At 34.2% G+C, this 14,710-nt stretch overlaps 1 protein-coding gene across 3 annotated transcripts in view; it reads left to right on the forward strand.

Moving 5' to 3' along the window:
• The window catches only part of EMB (embigin), a 46,866-nt gene extending 32,693 nt beyond the window's left edge, over positions 1 to 14,173 (forward strand). The window contains exons 5-9 of one of the 3 annotated variants that reach the window (XM_027863645.1): positions 1,997 to 2,124; positions 5,632 to 5,911; positions 6,587 to 6,620; positions 8,025 to 8,117; positions 13,361 to 14,173. In XM_027863645.1, the coding sequence (XP_027719446.1) occupies positions 1,997 to 2,124; positions 5,632 to 5,911; positions 6,587 to 6,620; positions 8,025 to 8,103 (521 nt within the window). In that variant the 3' untranslated portion in view covers positions 8,104 to 8,117; positions 13,361 to 14,173. Of the gene's footprint in view, positions 1 to 1,996; positions 2,125 to 5,631; positions 5,912 to 6,586; positions 6,621 to 8,024; positions 8,118 to 9,989; positions 10,327 to 12,526; positions 12,566 to 13,360 lie in introns of those variants that run through there. The other 2 variants (XM_027863644.1, XM_027863646.1) reach the window with 2 other exon arrangements.
• The last annotated feature ends 537 nt before the right edge of the window (positions 14,174 to 14,710 follow it).

The following is a 14,710-nucleotide window of genomic DNA, read 5'->3' on the forward strand; positions in this document are numbered from 1 at the left end:
CCTCTCATGCAGTGAATGCTCAAGAAAATTTGACATATACTCTTTACTTTTCTGTCATAAAATTATCATGACAGTCTTCTTGGATTCATTATTTTTCAGCCTGGATGCTATAGTGGGAAGAGTACTGGATTTGGAATCAAAGGGCCAGTGTTAGATTCCTGGCCTCATCCCTTTGCTACCTGTATGACCTTGGGAAAATCACTTAGCTTCAGTGGGTCTCAGTTTCCTCATCTGCAAAATGAGAGTGTTGGAGTAGATTGCCCAAAGGTCTCTTAAGTTCTAAGTATATGGTCCTATAATATTATGATTGATTCTTTTCATTGTTCCTTGAACTGAAAGTACAAGCTCAGCATTCAGTTCTATGACCTCTGTCTTTGCCAGTGTTATTTTCTTCCCTCCTTTTAAATCAGAATCCTCAATGATATGCATGCACAGATTGTCATTTCTACATTAAATTTAATTTCTTCTGTTTTATCACACACAGAAAGTTGCTGTAGATGCCTCTCCTCTCTGGTTAGATACACATTGTGAAGAGAGAACTGATGAAGTTCTTCCTACCCTAAACACTACTTGATTCATTTCGTTTTGACTAGAGTCACCAACATCTTTGTTCTGATATGAATCTCTTGCCAGTTACTACTGTGAGTCAGTGTGTGTGTATAGAATCCTTAGAATCACACCTGCATAATTATGGACAAAATCAGATTCACAGACACAGCTGTTTTTGTGAAACAGCTTTTATGAAACCATGTCACTACCAACCCATATCTTCTGTATGCCTTAAAAACCTTAGTACAAGCCAGCATATGAATCTCATCCTAGTGGAACACACAAATACAGACACACTGAAAAGACCACTCAGATAATCAGACTTCTCAGAGCCACACTGATTTCACCTGGCTAATTACTTCTCCATCCAATGGGATGCTGGAGTCATCTCATCCTGTCTCAAGAACAATTATTTAAATTTTCAGTGTGTTCATTCACACCTCAGAAATAGGCAAATGCTACAAATTAAGGCTTGACATTGTTTTCTGCATATCTGCTACCCCACCCCACCCCTACACTGAGCCAGTTGTCAAACATTTATACCAGCACATCCCTGTCTTCATCCTATTAACAGATAGCTTGGAGGTAGTAGGAAGGATTTAGAAACCTTGGTCTCATTGAAGTCTGATCGTTTTGAATAAATTCCTCCTAATGTCAAAACTCTTGGTTCTCCATTGTTTTTTTTTTTCCAGATTTATGTTTATTATTGTTATTAACTTGACACAGACAAGCATTTACCTATACAAAGAATAAAAAAAAAGGACTGCTCTTGTTTTGTATATTTCAACTTTAATCCAGTAGTTCTGACATTGACCTCCTTGTCTTTCTCTCCTTTTGAACTTCTTTTTTTCTTTCTGGGTATTTTTGATGATTCATTTATCTCCTTTCCCCTCATTTCTTCTTTTTTAGTATCTTATTATCACTTCCCCTCTACTTCCTCCCAACTCTGTTCCTCAAATAAACACCTTATGTCGTAACAAGTAAGTATAGTTATATCCTTACACACAATCTTCATGTAGACAGTGTTTATATATACTGCATTCTGCGTCATCTCTTTGTTAAAAGGCAGGAAGTGTGATTTATCATCAGTATTCTGGAAGTGATTGGTCACTTCATTAGTCATTGTTCTTAAGTTTCCATTGCTTTTTTATATCTAATGGATACGAATGCTGATTCAGAACTGTATTCTACTCCAATCTTTCTTGATCAACATTGATGAGATTTATATTAGAACTTGCTATGTTAAACTGAAACATAGATGAGCATTTCATTACTTTGTTTTACTAGCTATAGGGAACCAAAAAGCAAAAAAAAAAAAACCACATTATAGGTCATTAATCATTTAGAAACATGGGAGAACTCTTTTAGAAAATATTTAAAACACAAATTTGTATTTTGTTTAAATTTATTTTTTACTAATGATGTATTTTTTTCTAATTTTCCTCAGTTCCTGAAATTTATACAAAAGAAAAGCCACTGGTGAATTATGAACGGGATTCTGCTGTCTTGAATTGTAACAGTAAAAACTATGTTCCTTTGGAGTGGATGTGGTATACTAGTAATGGAAGTGAAAAGGTAGTATTTAATTTTTCTGATCAAAGAAAAAGAAAAACTAGTGAAAGCTTTTTGTTGCATCTTTAAAAATAGACCCAATACCCTTGGTCTATTTAAACTTCTGAGCTCCATGTTATTCTCTGAGTTAGAATTCTTAGAAAAAACAAATGGCATCAATACCAAATGTGGTATCATCTGCATATTCAGAGTTCAGAAATTGCTTCTAATCAGACATAAAACTGACTTTAAAAGAAGATTTAGTAATTTATTCAATCTTTCTTGAGAGGAGGGTAAAATTCATTAGCCTTTTGCATTTTTAATTGGTCATCTGGAGAAATATATTCCTGAGGAAAGATACCTTATTCATTATCAACCCATGTTGTTACCTGGAAAGTTGATCGCATAGTAGATAAAGAGCTGGTCTCTAAATCAAGCAGACCTTTGTTTAAGTCCTTTCTGTGATATACACTGGTTCTGGGAGGTTAGACAAGTCACTTTGCCTGTCAATGCTCCAGATAAATGTCTAACATTCTAGAGTTTTAGAGTGGTGGAGGATATACATTGATAGAGAAGAGGTTTCCTCACTGGGAATTCCTGACAGCCACAACAAAATCATACTTAAAGACCCTCTCAGCCCTTGAAAGAAATCTGTCATTCTTTTCCCTATCCCTGTCTCACTACCATTGTAATATAGAGGGAAGGAATAGAGAGGGAATAAGTAACTACTATATTGAGGCACTTTTCTAAGAACCTTACAAATATTAACTCTTGTGATCTTCATAACAACCTTGGGAGGTAGGTACTATTATTAACTCTATTTTACTGATGATGAAACAAGGCAGACAGATGTTAGGACCTAACCTAACCATTAGGTGACTTGCTCACTTAGTCACACAGGTAGTATATGTATGAGATTTTAACTAAGGTCTTTTTTACATTACATCCAGTATTCTATCCATTTATGCCATATAGCTGCCTCAAACTCAGATTGATTGGAAAAGAAAAACATCAGGCTTTCCTAAGTTGTTTTTATTTTAACCTGTACATGCAATTATTTTGCCTTAAATCAGATGTATAGGTTTTACTAGCTATATAAGGCAAGATGGTCTAGGGGTGGCAGGTGGCCAAGGGAAGCTAAAGAAAGTCAATTTCTAGTAATCTAGAAAAGTGGATTGTCCAATCACCTACTGTAAAGACATAGATAATCAATAATGTTCATCAAAGCCTCTCCACATTGTTTGATAATGGCAGTGTAAGTGGACTATGTCACCATTGTATTCTCTCTTTCACTGCTGTAACACCTGATGAGGACTGAAGATAAAATTCTGTCAAAGGCAAACTGCTTTGTCAGATAATAATACTAGCATGCAGCTGTGCTGAGCTTCCAAATCTGATGGGGCATTCCAAAACAAGCAAGAGTGATCTTACTTCAGCTTTTTGAGGGTAGAGGGATGGGAGTCCATTCTTTTAGAACAGACAGTTCTCAATGCCATTGTGGAGCCAACGGAGATGTTGGTAGAGTGTTTTAGAGAGGTGAGGCCTCTAATAACATTCAGGTGTAAGTTTACTGTATCATATCTCCTTGTCTTTCTTGCTAATGCAACAAAGAGAAAAGAAACAGCCATCAATGTGTGTATCAGACAATATTAATTTGAGTAAATTTGATTAAATGATGGAGTTTCCACAATATTTAAACTGTTAATGATCAAACTGCCACTTATCTGTACACATGATAGAGAAGAGGAGTTGACAGTGTCTGGTGCCTAATATGTGTATGTAAAAAGTGTTTACTGATTGAATGTCATACAAAGAATGATATAAAGCTATTTTTATTGTATTTTTGAATACAATAAATATATGCTCATATTTTTCTCTAGTCCCATCTTGAAGGGGCCCCCAGATGGCTCAGGGGCTGGCAGGAGGTCTTGAGTTTGGATAATCTGCTCACAGACAATAAAGAACAGGCCAATAGGTCTTAATCAGATCTTGGAAATAGTTTTAATTGAGATATATAGTCATGACAATTCAGCCAGTAAACTGATTTATATTATATTGAATAATAGTCCTAGAGGGCATCTGAATATGAGAAACCAAATAGAATATAGAGGATTTTAAGAATTTCTACCCCATCCATATTTAAGCATTGCCTATGGGTCTTCATTTAGCGAAGGCTGGGGATTTTCTCCCGTAAGCAGAATGCTTAGAGTAAGATTTCTTTGGCTGACCAACAATTTTAAAATGCTACTCTTGTGTACTAGGATCAATTTTGTTGTATTTTAAGAATATTTAAGAGATAGACATATCCATTTCCCCATAATGATTATGGGATCATGAATTTGAAGAATATTTAGTTTCAATGGTTTTTAATGTGTGGTTCTTGAAGTTTACATATGTAGATAAAGACATAGAGGGGTGTGTGTGTGTGTGTGTGTAAGTAGATTTCAACATAATTGGTTTTCTTTGTAATATGTTAATATTTTGTTTTATCTACTTAAAATATTTGTTCTGAGAAAGGGTCCATAGGCTTCACTAGCCTGACAAAGGTTTCCACAATAAAAACCAAATTAGGAATCCCTGATTTAATCCAAATTTGTTTTATAATAAAAAGACAGAAGACTAGAGAGAGGAATCTCCTTGTTGAATTTTCAGAACGTGGAAGATGATTCTTTAGAATTACATTTTTTGCTTTGCTCTCTTGGAAATGACCATTAATAACACAAAATGAGTGTTACATATAGCAGTCAGGTATTAAATGCTGACTATGTTATATGCACTGTGTGAAGAGTGTTTCATTCTAGAGGTGACAGGAAGTAACTAGAGTAGGAGAATGACATGGTCAAATCTCTGCTTGAGCAAAATTACCTTGGCAGCAGTATGTAGGATGGACTAGAATAAAGAGGCACATGAGGCAGGAAAAATCAATTATGATGCAATTATGATTGCAATAGTCAAGTTGTGATAAAGACCTGAACTAAGGTGATAGTTTTGTGAGTGAAGAAAAAGGGTCAGAGGTGAAGGATGTTTTGAAGGTAGAAACTACAAGACTTAATGATTGATTGGACATATAAAGTGAGGGAGAGTGAGGAGTCCAGGATGATGCTCAAGTTATGAACTTGTGAAACTAGAAGGATGGTGCTGTTTTCAATGGGATCATTTGCTTTGAAAGATTCAGATGGCTACTTCTTGATTTTTTTCTATAACATATTTTTTCTTGAGAATATCTCACCCAAACAGCTCATAAACATAGATATGTTTTATGAGAGACAGTGTGGCAAAATTGATAAAGAACTAGATTTGGAGTCAAGAGGATTTGGCTAATGTTGGGCAAGTCACTTAAGGTCCCAGACCAAACTAAGTCAATAAGCTAAACCTGAAGAGTGGGTGCCAGTCTGTTTTGGTAGAGGAAATTCCTCACTAGAAATCCCTTCCCAGATGAAATCATAGGTCTGATTTAAAAGTAATAACTCAAACCAAAAAATTCTACCCACATAATTCTTATACATGTGATTGAATGTCTCTTTATATTAGGTACCCATTGACATTATGATGAAAAACAAGTATGAAATTCTACCATCCAAATATAATGAAACAAAGCTTAAGATAAAGCATCTTCAAGCAACAGAGAGTGGACTCTACTGGTGCCATGCGATATTCCACCTAGGAGAGAGTGAAGGAAAGCAGAACCTCAAAGTGCTAAGCTACTTGGTGCCACTCAAACCATTTCTTGCAGTAACTGCTGAAGTTGTTATTTTAGTAACTGGTATTTTTCTCTATGAGCTATATAGCAAAAGGAGACAGACAGCCACAGGTAGGAATATAATTCCAAAATACTTTGTTATGTCCCATCAGTGCACAGTAAAGTTTTAAAAGTTTTAATTACCCTTATTTTACTCCCAGAAGTGTCCATTTTAAACATTAATAGCCTTTTATTCTATACCAGCATACACACACACATATATGTGTGTATATGTGTGTGTGTATATATACATAAATATGTCTGTATATAGTTTTATATTTATATATATATATATATTATAATTTTATAGAGTACTTTCTATTTTTACTTGGCCTCACTGTTCCCCAAATGAGCTGCATACTTTGTATTTATGGTATATAAAAATATATGTGATAGAATATGTCAATGAATTTTGTGACAGTCCTTCTATGTGATATAATTAAGTAAAAGACTTAGGAAAATAAAAAATTTTATGTCAATTTTACTTTTTAAATATAGTATATATACATGAACCTAAATAGTTTGAAAAACAAATTTTTTGTATATATCAAGTGTTGTCAATACCACTTTTTCTTTTCATTGGAAAATTGTGAAATGTCATCATAACTATTAAATTATTTATAACTTGAAAAATGTTAATCAGCTCTCACATACTTTGGAGAAAACCATTTATAGAAAACTTATTATATATGATCCTTTAAAAATCATAAAATAATCCTAAGATTTAAATTGTTTTTTTTGACACAGAAAGTGGAAAAGATTTTGAACAAGTTGAACAGCTGTAAGTATTAATATGAAGTTATATGAAATGATGTATCTGAGAAAAAAAGTGAGCATTTAATGTGATTGGTACTTCACTAAAGGCTCTTCACCCAAAGGTTGACCAACAAATGTTGAAATTATTGGCTAGTTCAATGCATGAAACAAATAAGAATGGAAAATGGACATGAATAGAATAATGGGTCCAAATATTTGCCTATTTGTTTTACTCTTTTTCTGAGTAAACAAAGAAATTCTCCTGATAATTTTCATATATGATAGTTCAGTTTTTACTTTATAAATATTTAATCAATATAAACAGAAGGTTCATGATCTTTCCCAAACTGTCACTATTGTATTAAGGGATCCAAATGATCTAAGAACCAAGGGAAAAAAACCTCACAAATCTTGAATTCGAATAATTCTTTTGCAAATGATTCAAACTATAGAGGTTAAATTGATGTAACTTTTCTGTTTTCCTCAATTATTTTAGTGAAGAGATATTGAAATCTATAGATATTAAGCACATATTGGTCATATACATAATTAGTACCATTATAAATTTTGATAGCTTGTACCAAAAATATTATCTTCATGACACTAAAATATCTAGTTCATTCAATAAATTCAAAACATGTGTATTCAGTTGCCTAGATTTATTCTACTTAACTACAGATGACCATAATTGTTTACTAGTTGTGGCCATTGTCTCATCATGTAGACAGTCTTAAGGAGCTCAAGACAGTTCCATTACCCAGAATGGGTATGGGGTGAGTCTACTGCTAATCTCTTCTACCTTCTTCTCTTGTCTCTACCAGCTTTGAAAGATAAAAACTTACACTTGTAGAAATTCTCTGGCTACATAGTATTTGGAGTAAGTGTGTCTCACTTCAGAAGTTCAGAATTATTGGAATAATCCTCAATATGTATCTGTTGGTTTCTCCATTGATGTGTGCTCAACACATTTTTTCTAGCCAAAGTTTGACCTGTAGCAGTTTGAAGAAAAATTCTATCTTCCAGTTTGAGCCCAAGAGGGTTCTTAAGGACAACTTCTCTATGTGCTTTATGGCATAAAATCAAACACCTTCATGGTATTCAATAGACAGAGGTAAAACTGTTTCATTTGGTCAAATGAATTGCTGTGAAGGCCACCTTTCTTAAATTGTGCATCACTGTAAATTTAGCCAATCTGGTCCTCAGTCAACAGAATGTCACCAAGCCATTAAATGAAGCTTGTCTAGCTTAGGGGCCTGGACCACCTTCATTCCATGGTGGAAGTAGGTAGTTTGTGGAGGGCTCATTTATTCTTTGATGCTATCTATGTAATATTAACTGATGTCCTGATATGATAAATGATCTTGATATAGGTTATATAGAGTAAGTATGTGATGATTGTCTTTCTTTTTTTTGTTTAAATTTCACACAGAAAATCAGAAGATCACAATGGAGTAGACAAGAAGAACCAAAGAACCAGGCACAGAAAGAGTGATGTCAATATGAATTAATGCTCCAATTAAAGGTAAATTAGCTTCTAGCTATACCATGGATGTACACATTTTTCTTACTTCATAAAAAGACCCAGAAATTTGCAATACACTTTTGTATTTTTAGTAACAAATTATGTAGAGGAAACATGAATTTTAATCAAAAATTAAAATGTCATGATGCCTATTTCCGTAGAACAGTATGTAGTCCTACCTGAAAAGTGAATCATGGTGATTTTGTTTTGCACTCTTCCCATCTTGATCCCATTGTGCTTTTTTCTGCTGCTTTTTCAGCCTGTGACACATTCATATCTCTGCAATATAAGCTCCTTAGTTCTCTTCATTTTTCTTTTTTGTGTTGAGAGGAATGAATAAATTTATTCTGACTATTTTTTCACCAATTTTGCTCCAATTTCTTTACTGATTATATTTTGATTATATTTTCTTCTATATGGTAACATTTGTGAATTTAGTCTAGGGGGCTTCGTTTGGGCAAGTTTTGTGAGCCCCACCCTCCTCCAGCACTGTTTAATCAATGCTATAGAATCATGGTAATAATGCTACTTGTCAAAGAAAATGTCATTAATCATATTTAAAATGCTTTATTTAATTCAGAAAATTTCAAGCCAACAAAAGAAAAATCATTTAATAATGAAGAATCCTGAGAAACTGTGTTCAAGTTGCACATTTCAAGATTGTTTATGCTTTCTTTTAAGGGTATATGGTTTTTCTTGTTGTTGCTTTAAAGAATGAAATACCGTGCAGCAGAAACATGATGCCATCCCTGTGTTCAATAAATTACTTCATAAATAGTATATTATTCCAGGGTGGCAGGCATATTTCCATGCTGTGATTATTTCACAACATTAATGAAAAGCAGAAGTATTATTACTATTTGGATATGCAGATGTTAACACTCTTTTTAGTAAAATGATGCTCAGCAGGGTGTTCCTAGTGTTAGGAAAATCTTAACTTTATGCTAGTCTTCAAAGAACACACCAAACAGATACTGGCAAAAATCTTTAATAGGTACATGTGCATTTTTTAAAAAATCAACCAAAGATATCATTAAAGGGAAAGCCTTTGCCATGTGTCTTAATAAAATATGGAAGTATTTTTGAAGGGATAACAAAATGTAGGATTTGTATTTTGAAAAAATATATAATTTAAAGGGTCCCTCAGTGAAAATTTATTTTATTAGGTTGAAAGAGGCAGCATAATCATACTGGCTAGAGAATTGGCCTTGAATCCAGGAAGATCAGGGTTGAATTCCTACCTCTGATGAATAGTGGCTCTGTGACCTCACTTAAGTTACGCAGCTTCTCAGAGGTCCAGGCAACTCTTTAAATTCTTAAATTGCATAGAAAGTGCCAACATTCCATTGGTATAGAGGGTTTCCTTAACACAAAATTCTCTATACCAGTGAAATCACAAGTCTGGTTCCTATCCCCATTCCTAATTGGGAAATACATTCTTCCTTTGTAAATGATTGTAGCCTATTTCCAATAAAAAAAAAAACCAAAAACCTTTTACCTATAAATCTTAGTATGAGTAAGCATGGAAAGAAATAATTTTATTGTATCATTTGATTAGATTCATATCTTGTCACCCCCCAAACCAATGTCAATTTGTGTTATTTTCTATTCCTTTACCTTCTCACATTGGGGCCACATTGCTCCCTAGTTTTAGTGTGGGGCTATTTAAAATTCAAAGGCCATTGTCTTGGACCCACAGGAGACATCTAGAGATTTTATGCTTCACATCTGGCTACCCGGGAATGACTCTGTGGCCAGATATTAGGTTTGTTATGCAGCATTACTATCATAGATGCCTGGTCTTATCTGTGACATCTAGAAATGATTGCTCCTATACATCTTTTAATATGTATTTCTGGACTTTTCCCACAGCCCTGACTAGCTCCAGAGGACTGAGACTGAAAACATTGTATTTACTACACCTCACACAATTGAATATCATGCTAATTCCCTAGGTGTTATTTTTCCCAGCCTGTCTGAGCTTTTTTATTTCAATGACTAATCTAAATAGCTAATCAGTTCATCTACAAACATTTTTTAAGTGCCTTCTATATTCTAGGCACTGTGTTAAACACCAGGGACACAAAATGCAAAATGTCCCCTGTCCTCAAGAAGCAAAGGCATTAATTTTTACATATTCCATATACCTCCGTGCAGTTCCTTTGGCTGACAGAAGTTATCACATCCTAAGTGAATTGGTATACTTTTATGGGCATAAAGTAGTTTATTTTTCTTTATAACTTCTTCCTGAAAGAAAAAAAAAGGAAACAAAACCTTTTTTCATTTTTTTGTTGTTTAAAATCCTTTTGTTGAAGATATTATTTGTGTGTGTATATTTATTTATCTCTCCATATATATCTCCAAATATTTTTTATTCCATTTACTCCAAATCAAATGGGACATGAGTTTATGTGATGTTTTTAATACCAGTGTCTTTGATTTTAATATTGAAGTCACATTATAAGTAATATTTTGCTTATTTTTGTATCTTATATGTCTTGTCCAACTGTTTTTGACAACAAAAAAGTGCTAGTTTCTCTCTTTTTTAATGTACTATAGTTAAAATATTACTATGAACTTTATATCAATACCGTTTGGAGTTTGTTCTGTTATTTAGCCTTGAATACTCTGAAAAAGAAAATAATTCTACAGAGACAGTCTTTTATCAGTTAGTCACTTAGTAAGCATTCTATATGCTGGGCAAATGACTTGAATCTATTAAGCAGGAGGAGACAACTACTTATTCTGATTTAACTTGTTTAACTCCAAATGAGAGCATGAATAAATTTCATTGATTCCTGGCCAAGATAGTTAAGAAGATTAAAAAAAAAAAAGTACAGAATGTAGCTGACTTTGACTTTGTCATGGCCATGATACCTCTGTTCTGCCCTTTGGGTTCTCCCAGGTGTGCCTGCTGCAGAGTGGAGGTGAAAGCAAAGGGTGGATTTTTAGTGATGGTAGCAGAGAGGTGCACCATGGTGTTTTTGACAATTCTATTCTAGCACTGTGGAATGAGAGAGGTGGGTAGTAGATGTGGATAGTATTACTTGACTTGAGTTCCAGGTTACTCAGTCACTCTATACTAGTTTGAAAATGTAGATGAGAAAGAAGAATGCACTGGAAGAAGGGGAAAGGGAGAGGTAGAGTGGGATAAATTAACTTAAAAGAGGTGTGAAAGAGATTTTACAATGGAGAGGAAAATGGGGAAAGCAGGGAGGGGAGCACATGAACCTTACTCTCATCAGAATTGGCTCTAAGAGGGAATGATATACATACTCAGTTGGGTATAGAAATCTATCTTACCATACAGGAAAGTAGGAAGGGAAGGGGATAAGAGAAGGGCTGGGGTGGGGGGAGGGGGAGAGGGAGAGAGCTGATAGAAGGGAGGGCAGTTTAGAGAGGTAAAAGACAGAACCAAAACACTTGAGAATGAACAGGGTAAAAGGAGAGAAAATAGGATAAATAGGATAAACAAGGGAAAAATAGGATGGAGGGAATTACATAGTTGGTAATCATTACTGTGAAAAAAATTTACAGTGAATTTCTCTGATGAAAACTTCATTTCTCAAACACAGAAAATTGAGTCAAATTTATAGAATTAAGGGCCATTCTGCAATTGATAAATGGTCAAAGGATATGAACAGGCAGTTTGAAGACAAAGTAATCAAAATCAAAAGTCATGAAAAAAATTCTCCAAATCATTTTTGATGAGAGAAATGCAAATTAAGACAGCTCTGAGCTACTACCTCACAGCTTTCAGGTTGGTTAATATGACAGAAAAGGAAAATGACAAATTTTGGAGGCGATGTGGGAAAATTGAAACACTAATGTACTATTGGTGAAGTTATATACTGTTTCAACTATTCTGGAGAGCAATTTGAAAGTATGCCCAAAGGGTTATAATAAAACTGTGCATACCCTTTGACCAAGCAATACCACTATTAGGTCTGTATCCCAAAGAGATAAAAAACAAAAAGGAAAAAGACCCATATGTACAAAAGTATTCATAGCAGCTCTTGTAGTGGTGGCAAAGAATTGGAAATTGAGGGGATGTCCATCAATTGGGGAATGGCTGAACAAGTTGTGGTATCTGATTGTGATGGAATGCTATTGCACTTTAAGAAATGATGAGCAGGATGCTCTCCAAAAAAACATGGAAAGACTTACATGAGCTGATGCAAAGTGAAATGAGCAGAACTAGAACTTTGTACACAGTAATAGCAATATTGTATGATGATTAACTTTGAATGACAGCTATTCCCAGCAGTACAATGATCCAAGACAATTCTGCAGGACCTATGATGAAAGGTGCTGCCCATCTCCAGAGAAAGAACTGGTAAAGTCTGAATGCAGATCAAAGACATTTTTTCTTTATTTTTCTTGTTTTTTTTGTCTATTTTCTTTTACAGAATGACTTACATGGAAATGTGTTTTGTATGACTACACATGTATAACCTATGTCAAATTGCCTTTTCAATGAGAGGGAGAAGGGAGAGAATTTGGAGCTCAAATAATAAAAAAGAATGTTAAAATTGTTTTTACGTGTAATTGGGAAAAACAAAATATTAAATAAAAAATGTATTCACATGTTGCTTTGGGTGACTTCAATTGGCAAAGCTACTTTAAGGTAATGTTAGCCAGAAGGCTAATATATTTTGTGCTTTATTGCTGTCTTACTAAATGCAAATTTAAAAAAAAATGAGAATGTACCACATGACCATTGCCTAAATGGAACCCAAGGCAAGGCATTTTGTAATAATGATGAGTACCAATATTTTTGTAGCACCTTAGAGTTTGCAGAGCATTTTCCTTGCAATATCCCTATGTGGTCATAGAGCAAGAGTAACTATCCCTATTTTCCAGATGAACTGAGGCAGCAAGTGATTCAGGTAGGATTTGAAGCCGTCTCATTCATGTTCTTATCTGTGATAACACTCATGCTGAAGCATAAATTCTTTAGGATTGTGTTTAAAGATCCTGAGTGTTTGACATCCTTCTGCCCACCTCATACCAGCAGTAGTGGAAGGAGAAGGTCAGCAATTAACACACAGAGATATACACACACCAAGGTCAATTATTAATTATAGAATAAAAGAAGGAAATGTTGATCTGACTTGGAAATCAGATTGTGAAAATGATTAATGAATACACATAGATGTGATCATTGTTTCTAAAAGTTTCTTGATATTAGTGAGCAATCAAAGAAATTGTGACGGTCCTGACTCCATGTTTGTTAATTGCAGTCATGTACATTACAGAAGAGCGCTGTTGAATGAGAGTGCCACCTCTACGTGATGCTACACTTCTCTAACCCTGAATTTCCCAGCTAATGCCACTGCATTTGTGTTGCTGAAATTATTTCAAGCCTGAATAGACTTATGTTGTTTCCAACATAACTAATCAATTAGATCAATTCTATTCAAAGAACCTATTAGTTGTTACTTCATAGGAAATACTCAGGCAAGCTAGCTGTTTGACTGAATAGACCAGTTCATTAAGTCCAAGTAAGTGATGTGTTTAATAGTCCTGAGAAGACATAGTTTAAAACAGTTTTAGCTCTGCAAGTTAATAATTGGTGCTTTTTCTCTCTCTCATCTATTCACACTGTGCTCTCCCTCTACTCCTTTACTCTCATCCATTTAGTGTGAAATAATTTACAAGGAAGAAAAATTGCTATTTCATAGTAGCTTAAAATATTCATACAGTAAATTGATTTTTAAAAAGCAGCATTGCTTACTTTAACTTTTTTTCTACTGCTGGAAAAAGTTTTATGGATAAATATATGTATCGATATAACATATTTCCTGAATAATAAAGTGAAGCTGCACCTTTTCCCGATTCCTCAAATGGGTTATATTTTAAGAGAAAACAGAAATGGTCTTCCTGGCCAAGCTCATAGACATGCTAAATGGATTGACTAATGAGAGACTGAGCTAGCCAAATGATTCTAGTGCCTCAGCTGCTCTATGATGTTGTCATACACTTGGGGAAAAAATACATTAAATTTGTCATGCTAACAGTGTACTGTCTCAGTGTAATAAGTAAAGCCTCATTAAGTTTGTCAGTGGCATACTTCCTAAAATAAAGGCATTTATTTTCAGGGTAATGTACAAATTCAATGGAAAGTCATTGATTTTGCTTAATTGGTAGGGAGCTCTGTCTGAATTAGAAGTCTGAACTACAGAATATTTCCAAAGAGAAATGTTGGTTGTACTATTTATAAGAAAGAGCACATAATGAAAATTAGTGAGTAAACAGAACTACAGACTTCCTTTAATGACCAAATAAGATATCTTCCTGATTTGCCCGTTTTATGTGTGGATAGTTCTAAAGTACTTTAAATGGTTTAAATTATCCTTCCCTGAGTCTCCTTAATCACTTCATTTATTTCAGAATCCTGCTTTTTCCCCCTGCAGAAAATTCAAACATTAACTTCAGGTCGACTCATTCCTAATTGGTCTCAATTAGTGAGACTTGTGTATTTATGTTTCTGTACTGTGGTACTGTGTGTTCAAATAGGTAGTATTGTGATCAATTGTGCTTGGTACTTGCCTTGAAAGACAATACAGGTGACTACTTTTTAAAATTTGGAC

The sequence above is a fragment of the Vombatus ursinus genome, unplaced genomic scaffold, assembly GCF_900497805.2.
Source record: "Vombatus ursinus unplaced genomic scaffold, bare-nosed wombat genome assembly UNPS02014772.1, whole genome shotgun sequence".
NCBI classification, from domain to species: Eukaryota; Metazoa; Chordata; class Mammalia; order Diprotodontia; family Vombatidae; genus Vombatus; species Vombatus ursinus.